Source organism: Dermacentor silvarum, chromosome 3 (assembly GCF_013339745.2).
Source record: "Dermacentor silvarum isolate Dsil-2018 chromosome 3, BIME_Dsil_1.4, whole genome shotgun sequence".
In the NCBI taxonomy this organism is placed as follows: domain Eukaryota; kingdom Metazoa; phylum Arthropoda; class Arachnida; order Ixodida; family Ixodidae; genus Dermacentor; species Dermacentor silvarum.
The window spans coordinates 227,488,857-227,514,312 of record NC_051156.1 but is presented as its reverse complement, the minus strand read 5'-3'; the positions used below and the strand labels follow the sequence as shown (position 1 = coordinate 227,514,312).

At 45.9% G+C, this 25,456-nt stretch overlaps 1 protein-coding gene across 3 annotated transcripts in view; it reads left to right on the top strand.

The window, feature by feature from the left end:
* Positions 1 to 2,353: 2,353 nt before the first annotated feature.
* LOC119446833 (uncharacterized) overlaps positions 2,354 to 25,456 on the top strand; it is a 70,274-nt gene continuing 47,171 nt past the window's right edge. For 2 of the 3 annotated variants that reach the window (XM_049664452.1, XM_037711396.2), the window contains exons 1-2: positions 2,385 to 2,502; positions 21,896 to 21,995. In XM_049664452.1, coding sequence (XP_049520409.1) covers positions 2,454 to 2,502; positions 21,896 to 21,995 — 149 coding nt within the window. In that variant the 5' untranslated portion in view covers positions 2,385 to 2,453. Of the gene's footprint in view, positions 2,503 to 21,895; positions 21,996 to 25,456 lie in introns of all 3 variants that reach the window. The other variant, XM_037711397.2, reaches the window with a different exon arrangement.

The following is a 25,456-nucleotide window of genomic DNA, read 5'->3' as shown; positions in this document are numbered from 1 at the left end:
TATCGCAATAAAAGGTCAACGGAGGAGTGGGGCGTGAGAGCAGTTTGCGTTAGCGTTGGTTGTACATGCAGAGCTTTAGTCAAGGACTCTTGTCTGGGAATGTCGTAGAAAAGCGTGAGGAACGCGTTAGGAACGCCGTCGCCCGTGGACGCCGACGCCTCCCATACCTCGCAAGTAGCGCCGTTCACACCTTCGCTGTACGACCATCTTCACGGAGTGGAAGGGGCTAGGGAAGATCATTCCCAGGGGCTTTTTTCCAGGGCTCGTCGCTGATAGCATGGGCTGCTGGGGACCGGACACATGGTCCTGCCAAGCCGCCGTGGTCGCATGACTGGGAGATGACTAATCTGGGAGGCAACCACTCGAGCGCGTGGTCCGGAAAGTGGACTGCACTGGAATGTCTGCAAAAGGTTCTCAAAAGACGACTGAAGAATCCAGCTGCACGGATGAAGCTGGCTTCTCAGAGGTTTCGAGCTCATGAGTGCTCGATTTTACTTCAACTTAGTGAAGTGTCATTGAAATGAGGTTGGCTACTGCTAGATTTTGGGTGAGTGCAGTCAATAACTGTGACCTCGAATTCTTGTGAATTCGAAGTTGAGTGAGATCAGCTCCCCAGTGACGAAGGGATTTTAAGGTCAACCTGTTCCTCAGCTGCTTATGTGCATATCTGGTCCTTGTGAACGAATAAAGAAGGTGTTTAGTAGACTTTCTACTGAACTTAATGTTTACGTCCTTAGGAATATGTATACAGATAGTTGCCATTTAACTAAGCTGTTAGACGCCTTGAAACATCTTGTTTAACAGGTGAAACATCTTACTGAACAAGCGTTTTAATGAAGCATATTTAATTCGCTGTACCCGACCTCAAGCTCGCGAAACAATGTCGAGCTTGAAGACCCAGCTGTAACCGCAATAATGAGGTTGAGATAAACTCGAGGTGAGGTTGCTGGCGGCCGCCGAAAGTTGATGTGAAGTCTCCTGAATGCACCTAAACCTCATACGATGAGGTTGAGCGTGACAGAAGTCGTTGAATGTTATGGAGGCAGAGCCTTGTGAGGTCGTTTCCCCTATTTGATTTATAGAACAGGTGGCTTACCAGCAGAAACCTGCTCGGGTTGTAAGATTACGAAATTCATGGTTATAGAATGGACAACCCTTTTAGCGCACGACAGCCTTAAGTCCGACCCACATGATGCTATTTTCTTGCGAAACAATTGAAGGATACTTTGTAAATTCGAAAGTGTGTTCGGCGAAAACCTGTGGCCATTCGACTGACTATGCCATGTCTTTTTAAGTCGAAAGCCTTTAATGGCTCATACTCGCGGCGTCCGACCGTCCGTCCGTCCGTCCGTGCCCTGCAACGGTGCCAGCTGTGGCCTCTCTGCCGTACACTCTCTCAGCAATCACGTGATGGCACAGCGGCGGCGTCCGACCGTCGGTCCATCCGTCTGATCATCGACTGATCACAGCCGTCCAGGCGCGACCAATATGGTTCAGTTGCAGAATAATGGTTCAGTTGCAGATACAAAACTATTTTTTCGCTGCATTTTAATGGGAATTGAATCACGCTGTTTCTAGCAACACTGAAATCGTGGCGGCCGCGACCGCCTGTTTTTCGCCGCATGTGGGTGCAGCACGGCGGCGGCACGTTGACGTTCCGCCGTGCCGGTGCGGGCCGGACGAAGTTCGCCGTGAAAGTTCTCTCCATGTGGGCCGGGTTTTAAGGGAGCGCACAGAGAGACATTTAATTGTTTCGCAATGAACTTTGACTAGACTGTTGGCCTAATGCTACATTGCGGTAGCCGAAAGAATCTATTTCAAAACCGTTCTTACCTACTCAAAGCCGACAGGGGACGGACTTCGCAATATTCATTTCTTTAAGTGACGTAGTAGGTCACTCTCGTTTCGTGACCCACACAGTGCCGATCGACGCCGTCACCAACAACACCTAGGAACAGCTGCCCCATAAATGTATTCAATGCCCCACGCTCTGCGATGCAGAACTGCGGCTTTCTTCAAAGGCTATGACACGCCTTGTTGGACAGCAGCTCCCCCCCCCCCCCCCTTTTTTTTTTTTTTTGCGTGCGACAGAGAGAGCGGCAGCCGTAAGGCACCATGTACGTAACGTGAACAGAAAAAGTGGTGCGGCAGAAGCGAGCGGCGAACGCGGGAAGCGTCACAGCAAAGGGAGAGAGAACAGGACCGCCGGGGTGTGAGGGAGGGCATGCTTCGCGCAGCCCTTGCTCGCTCTGCAGCTGCACGCTCGACACGTTGCCTTCTTGCGGTGAGAAGAATCGGCCGCAGGAGGCAAGTGATGACCGCCGTGCCGACAAGAATAAAAGAAAATATCGCGCGCGCCTGTCGGCACGTGGCGCCACATTTCCTTCGCTGATCAGCGCCTCGCGCTTCCCCGCACTCGACGTGTGGCTGCTAGAGCGGGCCGGCGCACGTGGATGCAGGCTCGGCTTGAACCTCCGGATATGCACGGAGCAGCGCATGTCGGTACGTGCGGCGCAACAATCCATCGCAACTTTGCAACATGTGTCTCGCAGTGCTGTAGAAAGAGTGTGCATTAGCGGTAGGTCGGCGGTCATTGGAGACGCAAGCTGAAGCAGCGGACTATACGCAAAACGATTGGATAGCTGGTAACAGAAAATAATATTTTTCGGCTGTTAATTTCAGAAGCAGGAAAGCGTGCTCTCATTGCAAATAAGTCTAACGTGCTTCACCATGCAGCCACTTCCCTTTACATTTTTTAGCAAAATAAGCGCTGCTTTTAACTTCTCGATCCCTATAGTCCAGTATTTTTGTAAAACCATAAGATTTTGTAATTTTCCGTAAGTACTTGTTGCATAAATATCGGCTGTATTTTCCCTCCTAAAGCAGTAGCGATATTAAACGGAAACAAATGAAGTAATATTGTGTCTTTACCTAACATCAGCGTGAGAAACGACGGCTACACGAAAGGAGGCACATATGACACATCAGCGCGCATGCTGTTAAGAGGCATCATAGAATAATTATCCACCAAGTAGATGCGTCTCACGATCAAGTAAAGAGATTAACGGTTCAGATACGCAATTATCAGGTTGCTTTTTATGTGAAGAGGTTCAGCAAGTTCGCTCTCTGAACTCTGTGCTTGGTGATAATTGTTGGTATATAACGTAAACACACGTTACTACACGCAGAGCAATGCACTGACAAATGTGAGGTAGCCGTTACCTTTAATCTATAGTTGAGCTGACGTATATCCTCTCACGGACAAAGCTGCCAGTCTGCCCAGTGTAGGTTTTCCCACAAGAAAGGCAGCAACGACGCCACAAGGCACGGAAGGGTCGCGATATTTCACATTGGCTCTTGTGTGGATGGCTGGCTTCCTCTCGATCGCAGCGCAAGCCTTTCCCTTTCTTTCTTTCTTCTTTTTTTGTTAGCTCTCACAATTTTCCTAAAATGGCAAGGCAATTATCGCAGAAATGATGGAATGTTATTTTTTTTAGGTCTCTCAATCGCCGAGGCCAGCGTAAGCACAGGATATATATCTCTTGAGTATAATTTTAAGTGCGAAACACTTTAGGGGCGCGGGCTGTCGGCGTGTAATGTGATCTCATGTCGTCGTGGTCACGCGCAAAAACAGGGTCAAAACAAGTGCAGATTTGATCAAAACTGGTTCACAATAAACTAACATGATTCAGAATAATATAAAAGATAGGAATAATCAAGCATTAAGCGCATTAATTAGCAGAAACTCGTGAGAATCGTTTCCCAAACGCCAGTCTGGTACCAGCGCAGCTCAAGAGAGAGCGCCACCACCCCACAAGTGCTCGATTCCTCCTCACTCCAGCGCTACTCCAGCACCCGATCTGTGCGCGCCGTGTGGCAAGACAGAAGGAACAGGGCTTTATCAGCAGTTGGCGTGCTCCGGGACTTCCTTTGGGCCATTTACGCCGAGCTGCAAGCGCGCATCGAGCGACGACGCTGGCGCATCACTGCTTCGCACTTCGCCAGGCTTCTTGTTAGTGGAGCTGCATTAACGCTACTAGCAAACACCCAAGTCAAGGATTAGGGTCATTTTTCTTTTTTTTTGTTTCTTCTTTCATAAGGTCCATGAATCAACCAGCCCAAATGATTTTGCAGAATAATCTGCATCATTGAGGTGACGACGCTGATCCTCAAGATAGTTACGTGTGGTGTGATGTAAGCGCGCTTGTTACTCTTTTTGCTACATCGATGATTATTTGGTTTTGCGTAACAACGATTGTGCCCCGGTTGTCACCACTTCACGTAATTGGGGTACTTAAAGAAATAGCTTTTCGTGTGAATTTCGGTTGTGAGTTGCCCAAGGAAAATTCTTTACAGTTCTTGAATTTGTTTGTTCTACCAACACGTGTGCTGGTATTTTGCTCCAACGTAAAAGAAATATATATTACATTATTCCTTGGCTAGGACCATTCCAAAGTTGTAAAGAATGACATCGTTTTTAATTACTTCCTCTCTCGCGGAGTCACGTGCCCACTGGTATCATGGCAGCTTTCTGGATGAGCTTCGTCGACTCACGGATGCAGGTTATCCTGCGTTTCTGCTGCCTTCTACATGTGAGAAACTTTTTAAAATAATAATCCACTCCTTTGAACGACACTTGAAAATGGACAAGGAGAAAAACTGTTTAGCGAAACAAATGTGCTATACGTTCATAGATTCTCTCATCGCGTTTTAAGGAAATTGCGAAAGGTTTCGACCTGGACGTTTTCTTTTTTATTTCAGCAAACCAAAAGTTGTACGTATGCCACACACCAAGCTTTGCTTTGTGTTTGCGAAGAACGCTGCTCTTCTTTAGCGACCATTTGCAAGTACAGGGCGAACGACAAAGTTGGACACATTTACACTGCAAAATTCCTTGTTCAATGTAAACTTGTGGTGCTCCAGCGCTGATGACATGTCCGACAGCGAGCCTATCGCATAGACTTCGTCCTGCACAATCCGAGTATATGCTTGTTTGCATCCGCGTTCCGGTTTTCCTCTGCTGTCTTTCCGCTGCGTATCGACGCCGCCAGGCTTCGTTTTCGAACAAGCCTGCACTCTCGTTCCAAGCCCCTCTTCGCTGAGTATTGACGCTGTTCCGATTCGTCGTCTATGACAAAATCATATATCATATCAATCAGTCAAGTTCGTCAAGTCAAGTAAAATCATATCAAGTTTCGCTTCCCATGTGCATGACAAGGGTGGCGATGTGGTCCTGTCGGTACATCTTGATTAAAGGTGGTTGAGTGCAAGGATACACGAGGACAAGAGATGGCACATTGGACTCAGAGGGCGCATGTCCGTCCAATGTGCCTTCTATTGTCCTCGTGTTTGCCCGCGCTCAACCACCTTTAGCCTTGTGCGTGATCCATTTGGCCTGATACCACCCTTTACATTCATTTTCAGATTGTTCATGCAAAATCTGTGGATGGAAAAATATCTGTAACACGAAAACCTGCCCGATTATTTGCTCAGAGACTGGACGATGTGGACAAGCGACCTCCATTATACTAGTCTAATTGCTATGCCGCGGTACTTTGGTGGTCTGCTGAAGGACGGAGACGTGCGCATAACGGTGCATGTCTTCAGCGATGCTAGTCCTTCGGCATATGGAGCAGTCGTGTGCCTTAAAACACAAAAAGAGAGAGGTACGCCAGTTGTTCAATTAATTATGGCCAAGTCGGGAGTGGCGCCAGTTCAGGAGACCACTCTACCTCGTCCAGAGCTCTGAGGAGCACTTTCAGCAGCCAGACTGGCGTCTTCCGTGAAGCGTGCACGGAGTCTTGAAGACACAGAAACTGGGATGTGGACTGATTCGATGATAGTGTTACACGGGATACGTAGCTCAACAAAGCGGCGAAAGACGTTCGTCACAAACCGAGTTTTGGAAATACCGACGCTGACCAATCTTGTCATGTGTGCAGGTGATCAGAACCCCGCGGACTTGTCTAGAAACTCAAGCGCACAGAAACTCTTCATAGTTCACTTAGTGAGAGGGACCATAATTTTTAAAGAACAAAGCCAATCTCGAGAGAGGTTCGTGTTGGTCTTAGAAGATTGTTCAACACCGGAGAAGAAGCGATCTGTTTGAAAACGAACGTCCACGAATTTCTGGCCGTTTTGGTCATTACAAGCTACAGCTCTTACAACAGAATGCTACGAGTGTCAGCGTGGGTAAAGAGGTTTGTCCACAATCGTCGCAGTCATCACCCAAATAGAAGAAGTCTTTTGCAGACGGCAGAGGTGCGTGCAGCTGAAGAATATCGAATATCGCACTCAAGAAAGATAGTTCGGAGCATCGCTTAGTAAAACGTCATTTTCAGTTCAATTTAAGCCATATTATGACGAAAGAGGTTTACTGCGTCTTGGAGGACGGCTTCAGTTCAGCGACGTGCGGAAGAGCTCGAAGCATCCGATTTTGCTTCCAGATTCAGACGGCTAAACATGAAAAAACACCGCCTGCTGTGTTCTTGCGGTGCGGTGTTAGCCGGCCAGGTGTCCAGCTTCCCAGGTCTGAGTTCAGCCAGGTTTTAGCTGAACTCGGAGAGGACTTCTGGATACTGAGGACCAGACAAATATAAAAAAAATGTCGCAGTTTCGCCCGAAAGGCGAAGCATCAATTGCGATAGCAAATTAGTAGAGAGCTATACAGTGTAGGGATAGTAGTTTTATCGGCTGCATAAACTTAGACACATTCACTTACTAACTGAATTAACAAGCGTGGTGTCAGCGCGCACAAGAATACATGGATAAATCACACTCGATGACCGCAGACAACCACTGTCAAAACGCTGGCGTGAACAAGAGCGGCCGCCGCAGCGAGCGCACGTTCGTGCGGTCTTTCGCTTCAACGGAAACTGAGCGGCGAAAGCACAGCGCATACAAAGGTCAGAGTCGTCTGGAGATCGCTTTCAAGACACGATGCGCGCGACAGCCCGCACCGGCGCAAACTACAAGCGCCGTTGTTGGCAGAGTAGAAACTGCCCCCCCTCCCTCCCGCGCTGCCTTTCCGCTTTCCTCCTTTCGCGTGGGAGATTGAGTGGCCAGTTCCCCTTGCGCCCGGTTGCAAGATACGCATTTGGTGCCGCAGCACAGCGTCGCCCCCTCCCTCTCTCCCATACCCCCCCCCCGGCCTTTCGCGCGACGGAAGTCGCGTTTGCTCTCCGCCGTGCGTTCGCTCTCCGTGATAGCGCGCGTCCCCCCTCTGCGCTTTCACTCGTACATACGACGCGCGGCGACAATTTTATCGCCCTTGGACTTTATACGGAACCTCACGGCGACGCCGACGGCAGAAATACGCTTAAAGTGTCCATATAATTGCTAACGCAATAAAAGGTACTACACGGTTGAACTTTCTGTCGGTGATGTCCTTTGCTCCTCGTACGGGTGACCGGGTCTAAGTATCGCTGCCCTTTGAAGTATCAGTAGTTGATTTTGCCGGCCCTCTCAACAACAAAGCGAACGAAAATGTGCTCAAGCCATACATGCTGATATTCGCCTGCGCCGTCATACTAGCCGTTCATCTGGAAAATGTCACTGAACTTGTCATGTATGCGATAGCGCCACGTGTCTTGATAAGAGCGGCCAGCTAAGCCGCCCAGTAATCATGTGACCCGACTGCGATAACTATAAAGCTGGCATGTCTCGGCTGCCTCCCCGGCTCACTGTTCGCTTGCTTTTGTACCGTCGTACTTGCGGCACTATGTAGCAATAAAGTGCTTGCTACTGTTCTACGTTTGTCTCCGGGCTTTGGACGTAACAGAACTCTCATCGGAAAAGCTTATGCTTGCCTTCAGGAGACTTGTTGCAAGATGAGGCTTATGCAAAGTCTTCTACTCGGACCATGGAAGAACATTTAAGAGGGCCTCGAAGGAAAGCAAAAGGCTGTGGGCAGCGATGAAGCAGAAGAAGGCCGTCCCAATTGAGTGAAGTCGGGACACGGGACATTTGTTCAGAAGTGGGGACTGTCCCGCTAAGTTCGGAATGGCTGGCAACCCTGAGCCCAACTCGAACTGTCACTTTCTAAAGGAAAATTTTCGAGGTGTTGCTTTCAACAAATAAATTCATTTACTCTAATTTATGTCCCAGGCGTGTATTTTTAACTCTTAAAGGTACAAGAATAAAAAAATGTTAGGCATTATTAGTACATTACGCTTCACAAATGTCAAAAAGCCGTATTTATTCTGAGGAGAAATAAGACAGAACAAACAACATAACAAAACCCGGGTTGTGCTGCTGTCCTGAAGTCCCCCGCACCGGCCCATCAAAATGTGTAGACGTGTCAAGATGTGCCAAGTGGGTAAGGTGTCCGGCTCGGCTGTGGGAGGTGCGTGGTTCGACCCCCACCGCCGGACACGCACAGGTTTAGAAGACGGGTACAAGCAGCCTCCCGGCGACGTGTCCGGCTTCCCAGATGTGCGTTGCTTGGGAAAGGATTATTCCGACCGCTATGCTTGCTGTGCAAAAACCAAGACAGAGAAAGCATGAAAACGCTTAAAAATATCAGTTTCGCCAAAGGGCAAAGCAATGAATGCGATAGCGACATGTTAGAATATTAGAGTGCAAGTGTCAGGCTCGAAGCTGTAGTGACAGTATGCACTGCAGTAAACATAAGCTAAGTAAACATGCGTGGTGGAGCATGTGTAGACACATGAACAGAGAAAACTCGACGACCGCGAGCAGTATCGTTTAGAACTACAGGGCTTCCTCAGCGTTGTCGCCTTGTGTTGACCTCGCTTTCCCGTACTGCGACATGCTCATGGCGAGCACAATGTGTGCATCCGGTTTGCACTTCTGGACTGCAAGGTTTTGTCGACGTTGTATCTTACCCCCTATTCATAAATTAATCTTCACTCAATTTAAATGACGCCTGTAGTGAATGCGCCGAAGGTAACGCAGTGAACGTCTTGGGCACGTTCATGCCAGGCGTCATATAAATCAAGTCAAGCATGGGCTTCCAGTTCAAATGCATTTCTGAATACGGGGGTTAGCCTTTTATCCTCGCCTGGATGGATGAATTGATGGATACGTCCCTATAAGCGTCCCTTTTGAAATTGGCCAGTGGGTTGCGCCATAAAGCTCTTCTTATTAATTGGTCCAATGTCCTACCTATGTTAAAAAACGCAAATAATTCGCATCATCAAACTTTCTGGACCCGTATTGGGAACATTGTTTTTGTACACCTCCGTTGTTTATCGTCTCCCTACTTTTCGGCCACCAAACTTCCTCGAAAAGTAAGGAGCTTCCCTTTGAGTTATCATAAATTGTTTCTTTCATGATTTCGTTTTTTTCCTCTTATGTAGATACTCTACAATAACGTGCTAACTTGGGCTATAGTTGGTACATGTCTGAAGAAACCAGCAAACAAAAAACTTTTTTTTTTAATTTCGGTTCACAGTATACACTGCAGACCGAGGAAGATTGGGCTAAAGGTGTAACACCTGAAAAAGGCCGAGCCTCCCTTTGATTGTTGAAGCACATGCAGTAGCAGCATAAGTTTTACAAAATGTAAGTCATTATGTAGCATGCAAAACAGTACTTTAAGAAATCGGTCATTGCTAATTACAAAGCATCCATTGTAGATATAGAAATCATAAGGTAACTGAAGAAAACAAGACAAAGGTTACGATATTGGTTTACATAGCTCCTAATAGCAAACTGCTTAAAAGATTTGAAGGAAGGTTACCGTTTGAATGATGCCTAATTAGAAGATCGATTTCTGGATAAACATTTAATGTACGAGGTGTAATAACTGAAAGTGTTTGAAGGCCATAATTTGTTCGTGTCGTATCAAACTGGTAGTGTTTATGTGGAAAATCGTAGGATGTGTTAACATTTAAATACTTTTGCTCAAAATTTTGTTTATCATTTCTGATTAGTTTATGTATGTGAATTGATAATTTCGTTAGATATGTTTGTGGAATATTGAGCAGGCTGTGCTAAAGAAATGACCTTGTCGAGCTTTCTTGGGGTGATAGATTTCCAATAGCACGCACAGCTCTTTTTTGGAGTATGGCAAGTTTAATTACGTTAGTTTCTGTAGTCGTACCCCATATTAGTATGCAATTATAAAACTGAGAGTAGAGAAGCGAGTAATACAATACGAGCTTTACTCAAACGTGTTATGCATAACGAAATTTATTTATTATGCTTATAGAACGAGCTACTTTAGTGGATAATTAATTGACGTGTTCTGACTACAACATATTCTCCTGAAATACAACACCAAGAAATTTTATTTTTGATTCGCTCGCCAGGTAGCAGGTGTGATACTTCAAGTAGAAATCATTGTGAATGGTATTATTCTTTGGTCTGAACATTGCATACTTTGTTTTGTTAACATTTAATTGCAGGTGATTTGCTTTTAGCCATATTGCGAGTTCAGATAACCATGCATTTGCTATATACTGCAATTCTTGACATCCTGTCCGGCAAAAAAAAAAAAAAAAATCGTATCGTCAGCATAAATCACAATATTCTTAGTACTTTGTATGTTAACTGTGTCGTTAATGTATAGTAAAAATAGGACGGGACTTAATATATATAGACCCTTTGGGTACGTCTGTTGAGATTACTCCTGTGTTCGATTTGATATGATTTGCAGTTATGAATTGTTGGCGATTATTCAGATAGTTACTGAGTAAGTCTAACGCTACTCTTCTTACACCATAATAACTCAACTTTCTTTTTAGTATATCGTGTGCTACGGAATCAAAAGCCTTGCGCAAGCCTAGGAAGATCCCTATCGTTATTTATTTGCGCTCAAAGTTGTCGAGCATTTTTTTTCCTTTATACCTATTAAGGCCGATTCTGAGCTCTTGTTTTTTTTCTAAACCCAAATTAATGATCTACAAAAATGTTACCAGCAATATAACTATATAGACGATTGTTAATTACATGTTCAGCAACTTTTGCGATTGCTGACAGCACAGAGATAGGTCTATAGTTATTTAGATAATTTCTGTTACCACCCTTGTAGATCATACTGACTCGTGCTAATTTCATGTCATCAGGAAACGAACCAGAGGTCAGCATGACGTTACAAATATGCGCCAGGGGACAGGCGATAATGTCGGCGATTTGTTTAACTGGCCGTGTCATTATGTTGTCTACGCAAGGGGCGCATTTGAGCTTTAGAGAATGTATAATATTAATAATTTCATTTTGACTGCATGGTAATAAAAATAAAGATTTAGAATACATTCCCGTCATTAAACTCACGGAATCTAAGGAGTCGTCATAAGGTTCATTAGGTGTACCTGCAATTAAAAAGTGTACATTCATTCCATTAGCTAAATTGAAACCGTCTAAAGTTTCTCCTTCATAGGTTAGAGCTGTGTCAATGCGATTCTTATTATCACCAATTAATTGGTTTAACATAGCCCAAGTTTTCCTCGAGGAATGGCATGCATCGAACTTATTTAAGTAATATTCGTTCCGTGCTTTCTTAATGTCGGCTCCCAATTTATTTCTATTTTTTATATTCAAGAAATAAATTAGACTCATTAGTCTGTATGAAACGCACAAATAAGCTGTTTTTCTCGACGATTCTTTCATGCAGTCTCTGGGAAATGCATGATTTCCTACTTTTTCTGTGTTTCCTAAGTGGTCGCACAGGAAAGGCCTCATTATATATTACCGTGAAAATATCCATGAAAAATTTATATGAGATGTTTGGGTCTGTCTCTTGAGTAACATTGCTTCAGTCAGTGTTGCATGCAATACTTTGAAAGTTAGGCTTTCCTCGTCAGTCTTCCTGAATAAAGTAGGCGGATCGCTTTGTGGATTACGTTTTGCACTAGAGGGAAATTGGCATCTGATCGCTCAAAGCTAAGGTGCCTGCGAAAATATTGTCACTTTTATCACTCGTCAAGCAAACGTCTAAAAGACTTTTTGTATTATTTGTTATTCTTGTCGGAGAGGTTATGCAATTTTCAACGCCATGACTGTGTATTATGTCAAGAAAATCGACAGATAACTTTTGATTAGATATTAAATTAATGTTTGTATCGCCAATGTAAATTGCCTTTAGGTTATTTATCGATGCATAGTCGAATGTCTCTTCAAGGAATCTACAAAATTCTCTAATTGAATGGGATGGCGGACGGTACACAATAATTATAGCACTATAATTAACTAGCAATGCCAGGAATTCTATGTCCGAACTAGTCACAAAATTCAGATATGATAGAATGAGCAATACCTTTTTCTTCTACCAAATATTCTCAACTGACCTTTCGTCAGGGAAAGACTTCTTTATTGTATCTTTGTGCATTAAAACATCCACAAGGCGTTACATAGATTTTTTTTCATTGATTTGCTTTCATCATTGATTTTCATTGATTTTCATTGATTTTTCATTGATTTTTCATAAAATTTGAGAAATTTTAGTTTTGCTCAATACCTTGACGACATAACAAAAATTCGTCTTTTGTAGTACGCACAGTGAAAGAGTAAATGAATACATTTATCTAGGACACGTCTCACATGGCACCCGCATCATGGGACGGAAATCTGCAAATGTATAAAAATTACCTGGGCCCCATTTGGCGGGCACTGCGATGTCATGAGTGGCAGCTTAGTAATAGCCTTGAAAATAAAAGTATAGTACCAGTGCAGTCTTCCAGTGCCAACTTAAAGAAAATGAATTCTGCAAATCAAGAATGAACTAAAGACCGGGCGACTAGCAGTGAAACGGAAATTGATAAGCGTATACCGTTGGGAAACTTGAAAATGTCAGCATCATTAGGCATCAAGCGGTAGTAGTTAACGTTCAAATTGAGATCAAAAGGAAACGTTGAGTTGGGCAAATGATGTAATTCCTAGAACAGATAACCGGTCGTCTATTAGAGCAACATATTGGGCGTCATTGGAAAGGAGACACGGGCAGCAGAAAATTAGGTGGGGGCAGAATCGTGTGTGCTGTTTGCCATAGGCAAGCTGCCAATAATATGCCCAAAATCACGATTTGCCGGCATTTGACCTTACAAGCAGTTCGAACGTAAGAACTTTTTTTCTGGATGCGAGCCCTGATGCGGAAATTTCCAGGCACATAACTGAGTCAGCTGATGCAACCCAGATAATTGGAGATCGCTTGGCGGCACCTTCATCCGACAGTGGAAATAAACATTCCGGCAGAACAATGAATAGCAATGTAGCGACACAATGTAGCCGCCGCTTAAGCGCACGAGGCAGTCAGGCTTGCTGCGCCGTCTAGCTGCGCCGCCGTGAAGTCCGCGCGTGTGTGTGAATGCAGGCACATGAACCTCTGAAGTCGTGGCGCGCCTCTAGGTCTCCACATAGCCGTCAGCTGCTGGCGTTGGTCAGATAAAGAGGTTTTATGAAATTGAAGAAAAAAATATATACATATATATAGTGACAGTGGCTTATAATGCTCATGTATACGTTGTATTATACTTACGTCATGGTCTAGTATAATGGTCTAGCGCACGTTTCCATCTCTGCCGCCTGTTTCGCTGAAAAGACAGAGCCGCACGTAAGAAGGCCCAAACGACCGCCGACGTCGGGAACAAGCTTTCGAAGGCGCTTTTCGTCTGTTTTTTTTTTTTTTTTTTTTTTTTTGGGGGGGGGGGGGGGGGGGGGGTCTGTGAGAAAGAAGAGTTATGGCCTTGTTTAGGAATTCAAAGGGCTATGTAGTAAATAAAAAAGCGAGTTTCTCCTTTCACCGGAAAGAGCTGTGATATAGGTGAGGAAAAGAAAACGCAGAAGGTGATCATTTGCCTTTGGTTCTCGGTACTTCAAGAACACCGTCACGAGAGCGCAATTTCCTCACACCTGCAATGCGGCTAATTTCATCCCCGCTAGGAGAAGTATGCTTTTACTGGACCCGCTGTAGTATAACTGCTTTCAGGGCGAAACGCTAGCGTCATACGTCGCAAGGATATGAAAATCAAACACACGCGAAAATGCTACCATGCTGGTAAACACCGTCCGCGCGCGCGAGAGAGAGAGAGAGAGCAAGGTCATGCTGCCGGAGATTACGCTTAGTGTGATGCTAATGAGCAGGCCAGAAGAATTGAAAAAATGCAGCATTAGGGGATGCTTTGATATGAGCAATAAGAAAGGCGCCTTACCTCGCAAACAATACTGTTCCTTGTCGGAACAAAGTTCTTTCGACCAATGTTGTGCAGCTACTGCTTCTTGCGTAAGTCATCACGCTTTCCTTGCGGTATCGTAAAAACTGCATAACCATCATCACGCTTCTTGCTCCTGTTATATGCGCAGTAGCACGGCATAGCGCTAGCAGACAGTGCACGAAACAGCGTGCAATGTTAGCGTGCGATAGCGTGCGACGTTCTCTATACGCCGAGGTATAGCCGAGGCAACCGAGCTCAGGCGCAAAATGGCGCAAACGAAAAAGCAAAATACAAGCAAAACGCAAGCTCCCCTCGTTTCCAAGGGCAACGGCAGGGAGACCAATCGTCGTGCAGGAAAACGGGCGCAAGACCGTCTGCCGCGGAGGCATGGAGGAAGCCTCCATGCGCGGAGGGGACTCGCGAGGGGCGAGGAGGAGGAGAGGAGGTCGCGCGCTGGCGGCAGAGTACAAAGAGTGGCGGCACTTTAGAATTATCAAGGGGTTTTACGCCATTGTTCACCGCAGCGCCCCTAGGTACGGACGAAAGAGAGAGAGCGGCTGCGCGCGCATCGGGAACGAGAGAAATAAATAGTACAATCAGTCATCGCTTCGTCTCATCTCTAGCTGAAGACAAAGTATCGCACTGTTGTCGTGTTTATTGAAATCGGTTGTTTGTTTTGGCGCTATTAGGCCTGAGACGCCGCCGAGCCGAGACAGTGTTTAGTTAGTTAGTTAGTTAGTTAGTAAGTAAGTAAGTAAGTAAGTAAGTAAGTGAGTGAGTGAGTGAGTGAGTGAGTGAGTGAGTGAGTGAGTGAGTGAGTGAGTGAGTGAGTGAGTGAGTAAAAGTAAAGTAAGTAAGTAAGTAAGTAAAAGTAAGTAAGTAAAAGTAAGTAAGTAAGTAAAAGTAAGTAAGTAAGTAAAAGTAAGCAAGTAAGTAAGTAAAAGTAAGTAAGTAAGTAAATGTAAGTAAAGTAAGTAAGTAAGTAGGTAGGTAGGTAAGTAAGTAGGTAAGTAGGTAAGTAAGTGAGTAAGTGAGTGAGTGAGTGAGTGAGTGAGTGAGTGAGTGAGTGAGTGAGTGAGTGAGTGAGTAAGTAAGTAAGTAAGTAAGTAAAGTAAGTAAGTAAAGTAAGTAAGTGAGTGAGTGAGTGAGTGAGTGAGTGAGTGAGTGGTCCTCATCCCTTTTCACGCAGGGCAGGCGTTTGTCAACGCCACAGGAGATGTAAAGAAGAAGAAAGGAAAGAAACGGAGGCGTATAAAGCAAAGAGAAAAACGAACACAAAACACAGTTCGTCACAATATTTGAGGCCGTCTGGTTGGTCCGGTTCACTGTTCACCAGTCGGTCTCGGATATCACCAAAGCCAGTACGATCCCACCCACCAGCCATGCCGGGGTCAGGTCAGCGCGTCCCCCGCGGCGTCCCATCCAACCGCGTTGCCGCTTCGTCGGTCGCGATCAGCTGTAGCCGGCAGAGGCTCGCGCATTTGGCGCGGCCGGCGTCGGCCGCCGCTGTCAGAGTTCACCGTTGCTGTGATGAGGTGGCTCTAGCTGGAGAGTCAAAGGACTGGTTGTTTGTTATTTTGCCAGATCTTTCGGCGTGCCTGTCCTGACGTTCCCACTGCTCTAGCCGGGTCTTCGTGGCCTCGGAGCGTGCTGCTCGCTCCTCGTCGGTGTTACCGGTCAGCGCTAGGCTCTCGGCCAGGGTACACGATCGGGCGTCTGGGGGAAGCCTCGGGCATTGCTGTAAGACGTGGAGGAAGGTTTCTTCTTGTGCAACACACAAGCGACACGTCGGATCCACGCCGAATAGTTCGTGGCGGCGTTGGTTTGTGAGGAGAGCGCCAGTGCGGGCTTGAAACAGTAGGGCGCTGCCTCTGTCCCTCGATATAGTGTGGCGATGGGCACGTTCCCGCTTGTGTTGGTGATAGAGTGCCAGGCTTTGCTTCTTTGTTGCTGCCGTGCGCCATATTGTTGTTTCGGCATCATTGATTTCTTTGATGAATGCCTTGCGCCACTCTGTCTCTGTGGTGTTTGGAATTTTGATTGTATTTTGTGTCTAGGGACGTGTATTTCCGTTTCCAAGCCGTCTTGATGTTTTTTGTATTTTAGGTGTAGGTATATTCTGCGACTGTAGTTTGTGTTTGCCATGAACCTGAGTCAGCCAGCGTATTGTAGTTTGGACCTTGCCTCCCTTGCCTCTTTTCTCATTTCCCCGCCCAGTTTCTCAGTCCCGTAATTTGTGCGAGGTTTTTTTTTTCTTCTATAAATCTTATGACGTAGGTGTGGCAGTGGTCTTTCGCAAGATGCCTCTGAAAAAGACCTGAAGGATTAGATTTTCCTTGATTGTAAATAACCATCGCCAATTCATTTTCATGACGTTTGTAATGGTTAGTACTTCATTTCCCCGCCCAGTTTCTCAGTCCCGTAATTTGTGCGAGGTTTTTTTTTTCTTCTATAAATCTTATGACGTAGGTGTGGCAGTGGTCTTTCGCAAGATGCCTCTGAAAAAAACCTGAAGGATTAGATTTTCCTTGATTGTAAATAACCATCGCCAATTCATTTTCATGACGTTTGTAATGGTTAGTACTTCATGTTTTTTGAAAAGAGGCGCCGTATGAAACCTGTGTGGTACTCCTTCGATTAGTCGTATAGCTTTCTTTTGCAAGACATGAATTCTATCCGTGTTTGATTTATACATTAGAGACGTCGCCCCTGAGAGGTACATACAATATAGTTTGTATTGTATTGCAGATACACTCACGTAACGCTCGTTGTAACAGCTGTAGAGACACTTCCCCACCGCGGGGCCGACTGCGTTATCGAAAGTTGCGAGATTAGCATAAATGTGTGCTTTAAATTTCTTACGAAAGGTCCTTTAAAATACCGCTCGTTCTACTGATACTGTATTCGATCTTCTTCGCCTAGTCGCCTACTATTTTTGCCTCGTCTTCATCTTCCTTTCCTTTTAACGCGATAGCGTTAAGGGCCCCATGTCGCGGAAAATCCGGCGTCGCTGTGGATGTCGGCGTTTGCGGCGGAGAAAATCAGCCCGAACCTACCCGACAGCGCAGGCCCTCCGCGTGGTGCAAGTTGTTAGTAAACAAAATTTGAATTTCTCACAGTGAAATCCGTCATAAAAATGGTAAAGTACGACTTAACTACAACCTACAGACATGGTGGCGTCGGACTGTTACTTGAAAGTACGAGAAAACATAATTCTGTTACGAGGAACAATTATTGTGTAGCCCTCAAAAAATCGCATTGCGACGCGTGCGACCGCACCGATTTTTTTCGCTCCAGTCGCAGCATGTGAAACGGTTTTTATCGCCTCTCCTCCTCGTGCTCAGCGCATCCTCTCATTGGTTGCCTCCTCCCCCCAGCGTGCGCCCTCTCATTATTCGTCTCCTAACCCCAACGCGCCTCTCCTCCTCTACTGCTCACGTGACCTGCCTGTACCAAAATAACGACGGGGATTAGACCCGGACTCGTTCGTCATCTGGCAGCAACTGAGCCTTCAGCGCCCGTGGCCGCTGCGCGTGCTCGGCGCACCTTCTTTCTTTGCAACACACTCCTGCCGCCGACAAAATTGCTAAAGGATGCCGACTTCAAAAAAGTCACAGGCCTGCGCGGCACATACAGCACAGTCACAGAGTAAGCTGGTGGAGCGGCTCAAGAGTAGCTCCAATTTGGGCACCACGCACAACAGGGTCTTCGCGGCAGTCTGTTCGCCTCGTTTTGACGAGAACGATCTGAACTGTCCGCCCGGCGTCGATGGCGAGCTGCGGCTTGTAATGCTCTCTCCACAGCAGTCTGCTGAGCCCGATCAAGCCTTACAACTACAACTTACATGTCGGGCGAGCCGCGTTTGCAGGCACCTTAACTAGATGGCGCCACCATACTGGTGGAGGCTCGGCTAGGCTCGGCAGCTCGGGAGCGCGTTGATTGCGCGCCTCGTTTGAATCGCATATCGTCGTCTGCGCCTCCGGACGCTGCGTTTACAGGTATCTTACCTAGATGGCGCCACTATACTGGCGGAGGCTCAAGTCGTCTCACCCTGCGTTTGCCTTAGGGTATTTTCCGCGGCCAGATAGCAAGCGCTTGCTTGATGAAAACTTTCTTCTTTAAATTACATGAAGGCGTTCTGCCAGTTAAGACATGGCTTTCTGAAAAGGGATTTTTCGTTCCGTGGGGTGACGACTGTTTCTTGTACCGCAAACCTGAAACGATTGAACACGTGTTCCTGGAATGCTGGGATGGCGTGTTCTTCTGAGATGTCCTGCAAAGGACCTTAAAGAAGGATTTCCCTTTGGCTGCGCAGGGAATAAGGTACCTAATGGTTGATAACGAGGATGATTTTCGATATGATATTACTGTGTTACTGGCTCTGCATAGTATTTAGATGTCACGCATGGCTGTTCGCCATGCAGACGTTGATGCTCGCCGTGCAATAGAGTACTTTCGCGAGTCTCTTATTTCATTCCTCGAAATGGAAAAAGGGAAAAAAATGTGTATCCGATTGGTTGCCCAGTATGGAATGCTTGTTACACATGAAACAGTTCTAAAATTATGAATTTGTCACTTCGTTGTTGACTGTTATACCAATGCAATAAAGAAAAAAAAGCTTACGTGGCTCAGTGGTAGAGTATCCGGCTCCCACGCAGTGGGCGCGGGTTCGATCCCGGTGAGAATCGGGTACTTTTTTCGCGTTTCCGGCGATAGCGGTTACGCGGCCGCCGGCGGCGGCATCATCGCGACCCGAAACGGCTATTTGAATGAGCCCATAACAGCTTACGCTGTAAAAAGTAAACTTTTGGACGGGACGCCTTATCGCGGAGCCGGACGGCAGCTTTAGGCAGCAAGCTCGAGCGACGCCGTCGCGAACAGGAAGCAGTTCTGTCACCCGGGCCAGTTTCCACTGGATAGGCGGCGAATAGTTGCGTATTGTCATGCTTTTACTCGTCGTTGAATTACCTGGAGTACGTGAAACCATTGGGAATGTGCTTGAGCCACGTCTATTACGCTTGGACAGCCTTGTTGGAGGTAGAAATTTGTTGTCTTTAGGAGACTTTGTCGGCGCATCGTCTCTGGCAGGCTCTCCAGTACCAAAGACCAGAGACGTGCTTTGCACATTTGAATCTTGGGAGCAGTCGTGGAGGGTTTCCTGGACCGTGGAGGGTTTCCCCCCCCCCCCCTCCGCTATTTCTCGCCGCTACGCTGTCTCTCTCTCCTTGGCTCCGCCCACCTGTCGCTCGGCGCGCGCTCTTCCTCTCTCATCCTCGCCACTCTCCGACCACCTATGGCTGGCGCTCGCTTCACAAAACTTATCAACGCTCGGCACGGTTCAACCTCGGCCTTTAACAGCTCCGCTGTTCAAAATTCGTCGGCCCTTCCACTCCGTGCGTATGGTTAACCAGCGAAGCTGGAACGTGTGGCCCTGGTGTTTATCACTGGGTTAATATCGAGGGTTCATTAAAGTATTTCTCAATTATGAGGTTACACACACACGTTCGGCTGCGACGGAGACAACGACGCCACTGACGGTATGCCCGCAGTCCGCCGTTGTCGCTTGTGTTCGATGTCTCGAGCTTGCTCGGCGGCGTGGTTAGCAGCATTCGCCCGCCATTGCCGCTTGCGATCCTTCGAAATTAAATTGCTTCAAAATTAAATCTGTACGTTACGTAAGGCAATCAATGGTTCATACCCCCTTAAGCAATGGCTCATACCCCCGTAAACACGGCCTCCCCAGGACGACGACAGAAGTGAAATTCTACCCTGGAATGATGAGCGGCAACGCAGCCAGCTGTGAAAGACAACGAGGACGACGAACGCGGAACAGTGGCACGAGCGCGTGCCGAGCACGAGCACAACCCGAGGGGTGCCAACGAGCCAGCTGCGGAAGAAGACGACGACACTCGAGCCAATGCTAATGATGATCGATTTCTGCGCAGGCTATTTCGCCTAGACATATAAAGCTTCGCTTTAAAACTAATAAATTCAGTTTCCTTTGCTCTGTCGCTCAAGTTGTCATTCTGAGTGACTTATTTAAGCGAGGAATCCGCGCGAGCTGGCGCCCTGTAAGTTGTCCGGTAAACATTCGAAAACGGCCGCTTGCCCGTTCTGGTATGAAGCTTTTTAGACCCTTAAGGGTGGAATGCCGTACAAAGTGCCCTTGACACACCCTTATTTTCAGCAATAGGGGCGTAACTTTGACGAAAATACTCATACTGCACCCTTGAGGCGTTTAAGGGTGTACGAAAGGCATATTTCGCAGTTTGTGCCTAATGAGAGTGTAAAGGTGCAGGGGTGTTTTATTTTGGCAGTGCGGTAAAGATGATGATTATCAGAGTATTAAGTTGGACCAGTTGGTGCATAGCTTAAGAAGGATGTGTGGCGTAAGATTAAAATCAACGGAAGAAATAAGAGGAAGAGACGAAAATTGGCGCTCCTTCTGCATCCTCTGCTTATCCCTTCAGTTGATTTTAACCTTGCGCCACACATCATTATCAAAATTATGATGATTATTATAAAATTATTTTTCAAATCTCTGTCTCGAGGTAACGCTAAATTAAAAATTGTATGTTGCTCACTAATACACAAAATAATACACAATATTTTTTAGCTCAGCAGCCACAACGCCATAGCTACTAGAGAACCTAGATTAGACTGCACGATTCCATTCTGGAAATCTCGCCTTTAGGGGGCTCCTCAATTGGACATTGTCACAGGGGCATTGGCGCAGCCGTTGAGAAATTTCCGTTTTATTCAAGGCGATTGTGCCGTTACATTCCTGAGACATTGTAGGTTATTTGCGCTTTCTTTGGCATCCCTATACTCCGTTCCATACATATAGCAGTCAACGCTCCACCCTGACTCCACCACCGAGCGGAGTGTAGCGATGCCTCGACTTTGCTTCATCGTGTTTCATAGGTTTGACAAATGTCCGAAGATGACCGCGTACTTATAGAGAACACTCACTCAATCACCGTTCCGAGCGGTGCCCTCAAATTCGTGGCTATATATACCGGTTGGGTACGCCCAACGTACTCGCTTTCAAAACCGCGTATGTATATATGCCGGGTGTTTCAGGGAACACTTTCAAAAATGTTTAAAGGTTGCCTGTGGCAGTTCATGAGCTAGCTCATCAGCTGGTCTGCTCGAAGAGGCGGACATTACTTGCACAAAAAATTGAAATGCATAATCGACTAATTAACAAAAATGCACTATTTAAGGTCTTGACTAATTACCTTATGTCTCATATTGCAATTTACAAATTCTAGCCGTGGACTTCGCAAGGCGGATCCACTTCGAACAAATTCTCAGCATGACACCAGTTTCGATATATTAATTTCCAAACTTTGTGGAGAAATGCATTGGCGTTTCGGCTACTTTTGTGCTTCAATGCATAAAACGACGTTTTGTTAAGAAAGTCGTTTTAAGTCAGCGCTCTTGTGTTACCTTTGACTTGTGCAATCGTTGGTTGTGTTCGCTCTGCAAATCATAATGAATATATATAGTGACTAATAACAATCGGGACCCTCGGTTTCCTTTCTCCTTGTTCATATACTCGTATGTATGCATATAGCCAACGAAAGCGGTCGCTTTAAAAACACGCTTATTTCGCGTGAAAGCATGTGCTTCTGGAGGGAGATGTAACACCGGTCACGCCGCAGACAATAGACTAAAAGTGCTGCATAAGCTGCACACGCGTTGGAAAAGCAGCGGCTCTGCAGGAACAACGAGGTTCGCATTGAAGGTGAATTCTTCTAAACCATTTCCGTTTGCAGATTGCATGGGCGTATTTCTTACGGTGATCCTGGCGCAGTCCATCTGCATATGGGTTGCTTCGCACGGCTATGAAAGGACCATATACGTGGATCCAAGGAAGTAAGATATACTATAAAGGAGATTCATTTACAACATTGTGACATCTTCTTATTGTGGTGACTCGCGCTGTTTCTCCAAGGACGAAGCCAGTTCTCTTACGAACCAAATGGTTGAGCACTCCACTCACTCACATCAAGTGCCTATCTTCTTTTTATTCGGTGTTTATGAACAAATTCCGGCGGAACATATCTCACAATGGATATCGACGTTAATGCGATTAGCATTGAATCAATGCAGCGACACACGGTACAGCCACCGCTGAAACGCGCCATGTATGAGGCGTGTGTGCAGCCGGGCTCTTTTCTTGCGCACACGCATCGAGCGACGCTTAGGCGAAGGCCGCGGCAGCTTGTCAAAATTTATATATAATGCGAGTTAAATTCTTCCCAGTATCAGATAAATTCTCGAGGATGTTCATTGATAGAATTTGTTTATTTACGTGCCCAAAAGCAGTATACAAGAGACTTCTCATTTGCTGCACATTAAGAGAAAAGACAAAAAAAGATAATAAACAAGAAGACGGGCAACAAAATACATATATAGCATTCACAAAACACATATAACTTAGAAAAATAGTTCGATAGTACTTTTAAAAATAGAGGTATCATTTATAAAAATGGCAACACAGTAATTGTTATTCACAGGTTAAAGAAACATTGCAAACAGATAATTGGACTTGGGTTGCTAATTTTATTTACTCTAAACAAATGTTTGTGCCTAAATCGCCTTTCCGGTGAAATAAAAACAAATAGATTTACGAAAAAATGGCCATTCAGTATACCCATGAATGCACATCTGAAAAAATACGGAGTCCCAAACTTTCCATCGCCAATTCGATGTTTTCATGTTGCACCTATATCAAGAACTCAATGTAACTGCAATAATAGGAGCTACCCATGAACCTATCAAAACGTACACTAACAAATCTGCGTTGCACGTTTTCCGTTTTTTTCCTGAAGAACAACGCCAATGATATTGCATACTATTGAAGAATATTCCAGTTTACTAATAGCCACATACTGAAACAATCTAATAAAACGAGGATCACTAAAAATATTACTTATTCGGGATACAAAACTAAGAACGCCAAAAGAGGCACTTACGATGTCGTTACCATGTTCACCAAATTTTAGGTTACTATCAAAATGAACACCTAGATCTTTAGTTAGATACTTTTATTTCAAAAGTATATCATCCTAAGTGTACGCAAAATGGAAAGGGCAGTTTTTCTTAGTAAAATACATGAAACATGATATTTTTTGCATTTATAAGTGTGCCATTACAGAACACTTCACCACTGATTTAACATCGCTTTGTAATGGAGGCATTAACAGGAGTGAACAGTTTTATAATATCAGCATAGTGTTCGGTATTTGTAATGCAAGGGGCGATATCATTTACGAACACATTGAAAAGAATAGGCTCAAGAATCGATCAATACTTCTTTTTGGGCGAGTTGGTACATCTTGAAAGTTTGGGTGACAGCGCAGACGACCACAAGAAGCGAGACACGGACACACAGGCGCTGACTAACAACTGGTCTTTATTGTGAAGGTTAGCACACCTTATATATGGCAGAGTGAAGCAAAGGAAAGGGGAAAACATAACAAGGGTGACATCGTGCCAACAACGCAAGCGCAATACAGCCAACCAAGCGCAACAAGACGCAAACAATTATTTTTCTTTCTAATCTGAACCCCCGATAGCCGCATCCAGAAGATAAAATTCCGCGTCAAAGAGAGCAAGGGAAGGGTTGCTGAAGCACTTGCTACCGAACTTCCTGATGTGCTAGGCTTCCAAACTGATGCGCGCTGTATTGTCACTACTCTTTCCTAAAATCGTCGTCTCCTTTAACCGGGCCACACAATCAATGCACTTACTAACGTGCGCAACTATATGTGCGTATTTGTCATCTCGTTGTCAAATGCGCACATATATATATAGTTGCGCACGTTAGTTAGCTTCACCTTTAAGAGTGCTGTTGGACAAATAAAGTTTCTTCCTATCCTATCCTTAAGAGTGCAGTGCGACATCATTCAAAGATCCCCGACTGATTGTCACGCTTCCCGGCAAATGCAGCTTATGCAACCGTAGTGTTTACTGGGAAACGCTGGCGGCGAACGCAATTAATGAAGGCGAGCTTCCCGGTAGAAACGCGGCCTCTTGAGTGGGCCGATCCCGGAGGTAGTGCACAGCCAGGCCAAAAAAAACAACATAATTTTCAGGTTTTTGTTATTGTTTCGCACTTTAAATATTTCCATATTTCCGTCCGAGAAGAGAGAGAGAGCAAGGAGAGGAAAAGCAGGGAGGTCAGCCAGACGAGCGTCCGGTTTGCTACTCTACACTGGGGGTAAGGGAAAGTGGGAATAGAAATCGGGAGAGAGTGAGTGCATGCACGTGGGATGATGCAGATGGACACATATAACTTGGCGCTGAGCCGTGCTCCCTCAAGGGCAGCAGAAGATGGCGTCAACCTTTCCCTTTCCACACGAACCACTTACTGCTACTGCACTATAAGCCAGGAGATTTAACATAAAAGACATGCTCTGTCGGTGTTTTCTTTCGTTACATTTGTTTGTGGGCTGTCATTCTCAAGATTCCGAGGAATAACTTTGTCAAGAACATAAGACAAGGTATGAGCAACTTTAATGATAGAATGGTGTGGCAATATAACCCGCATATACCACATGTCATATAGCAAGGCAGGGCATATACATATACCCGCATATATATATATGGGAATTTTCGCTCACGGGACGCCGACGCCGGACGCCGACACCGAATTTTCTGCGACACGGCGCTCTTAACGAATTTCTGTTTTCTGCCATTGTCGGTTCGCTTACTGCGACTGTGTCTGTTTATAAAGAGTGCTCAGCCCAAACGCCCCAATATATTTGCTGGAGGTTGCTGGTTCGCTACAATCCTGGAACTCTGCAGCCGTACGTACCTTGCCTTCAGTTTCTCTCATGGCCATGGACGAAGAGCAGCAGGTTGCTTCCCATCCTCCAACTGTTGTCTGTTCCGGCGCCGTTCGGCAACGCGACCCTGCTTTCCTCAGCGGATCCGACGACCGGGACGTAGAGGATTGGCGTGAATCATACGACCCGGTAAGCGAGGACAACAAATGGGACGACGCGCATAAGCTCAAAAATGTCACCTTTTACTTGACTAGCGTCGCCAATCAGTGGTTCCGCAACCACGAGACTGGCCTTACCACTTGGTTGACCTTCAGAACGAAACTCGTGGAGCTATTCGGTCGTCCAGCCGTTCGCAAGTTGCATGCGGAACAGCGCGTGCGAGGACGAGCTCAACAACGTGGCGAGAATTACACTGGCTACATTGAAGATGTGGCCGGCCTTTGCAAGCGTGTGAATACATCCTTGACACACGCCAACAAAGTCAAACCTATCTTGAAAGGAGTCCATGACGGTGCAATTCAGATGCCTGTCACGAAGAGGCCG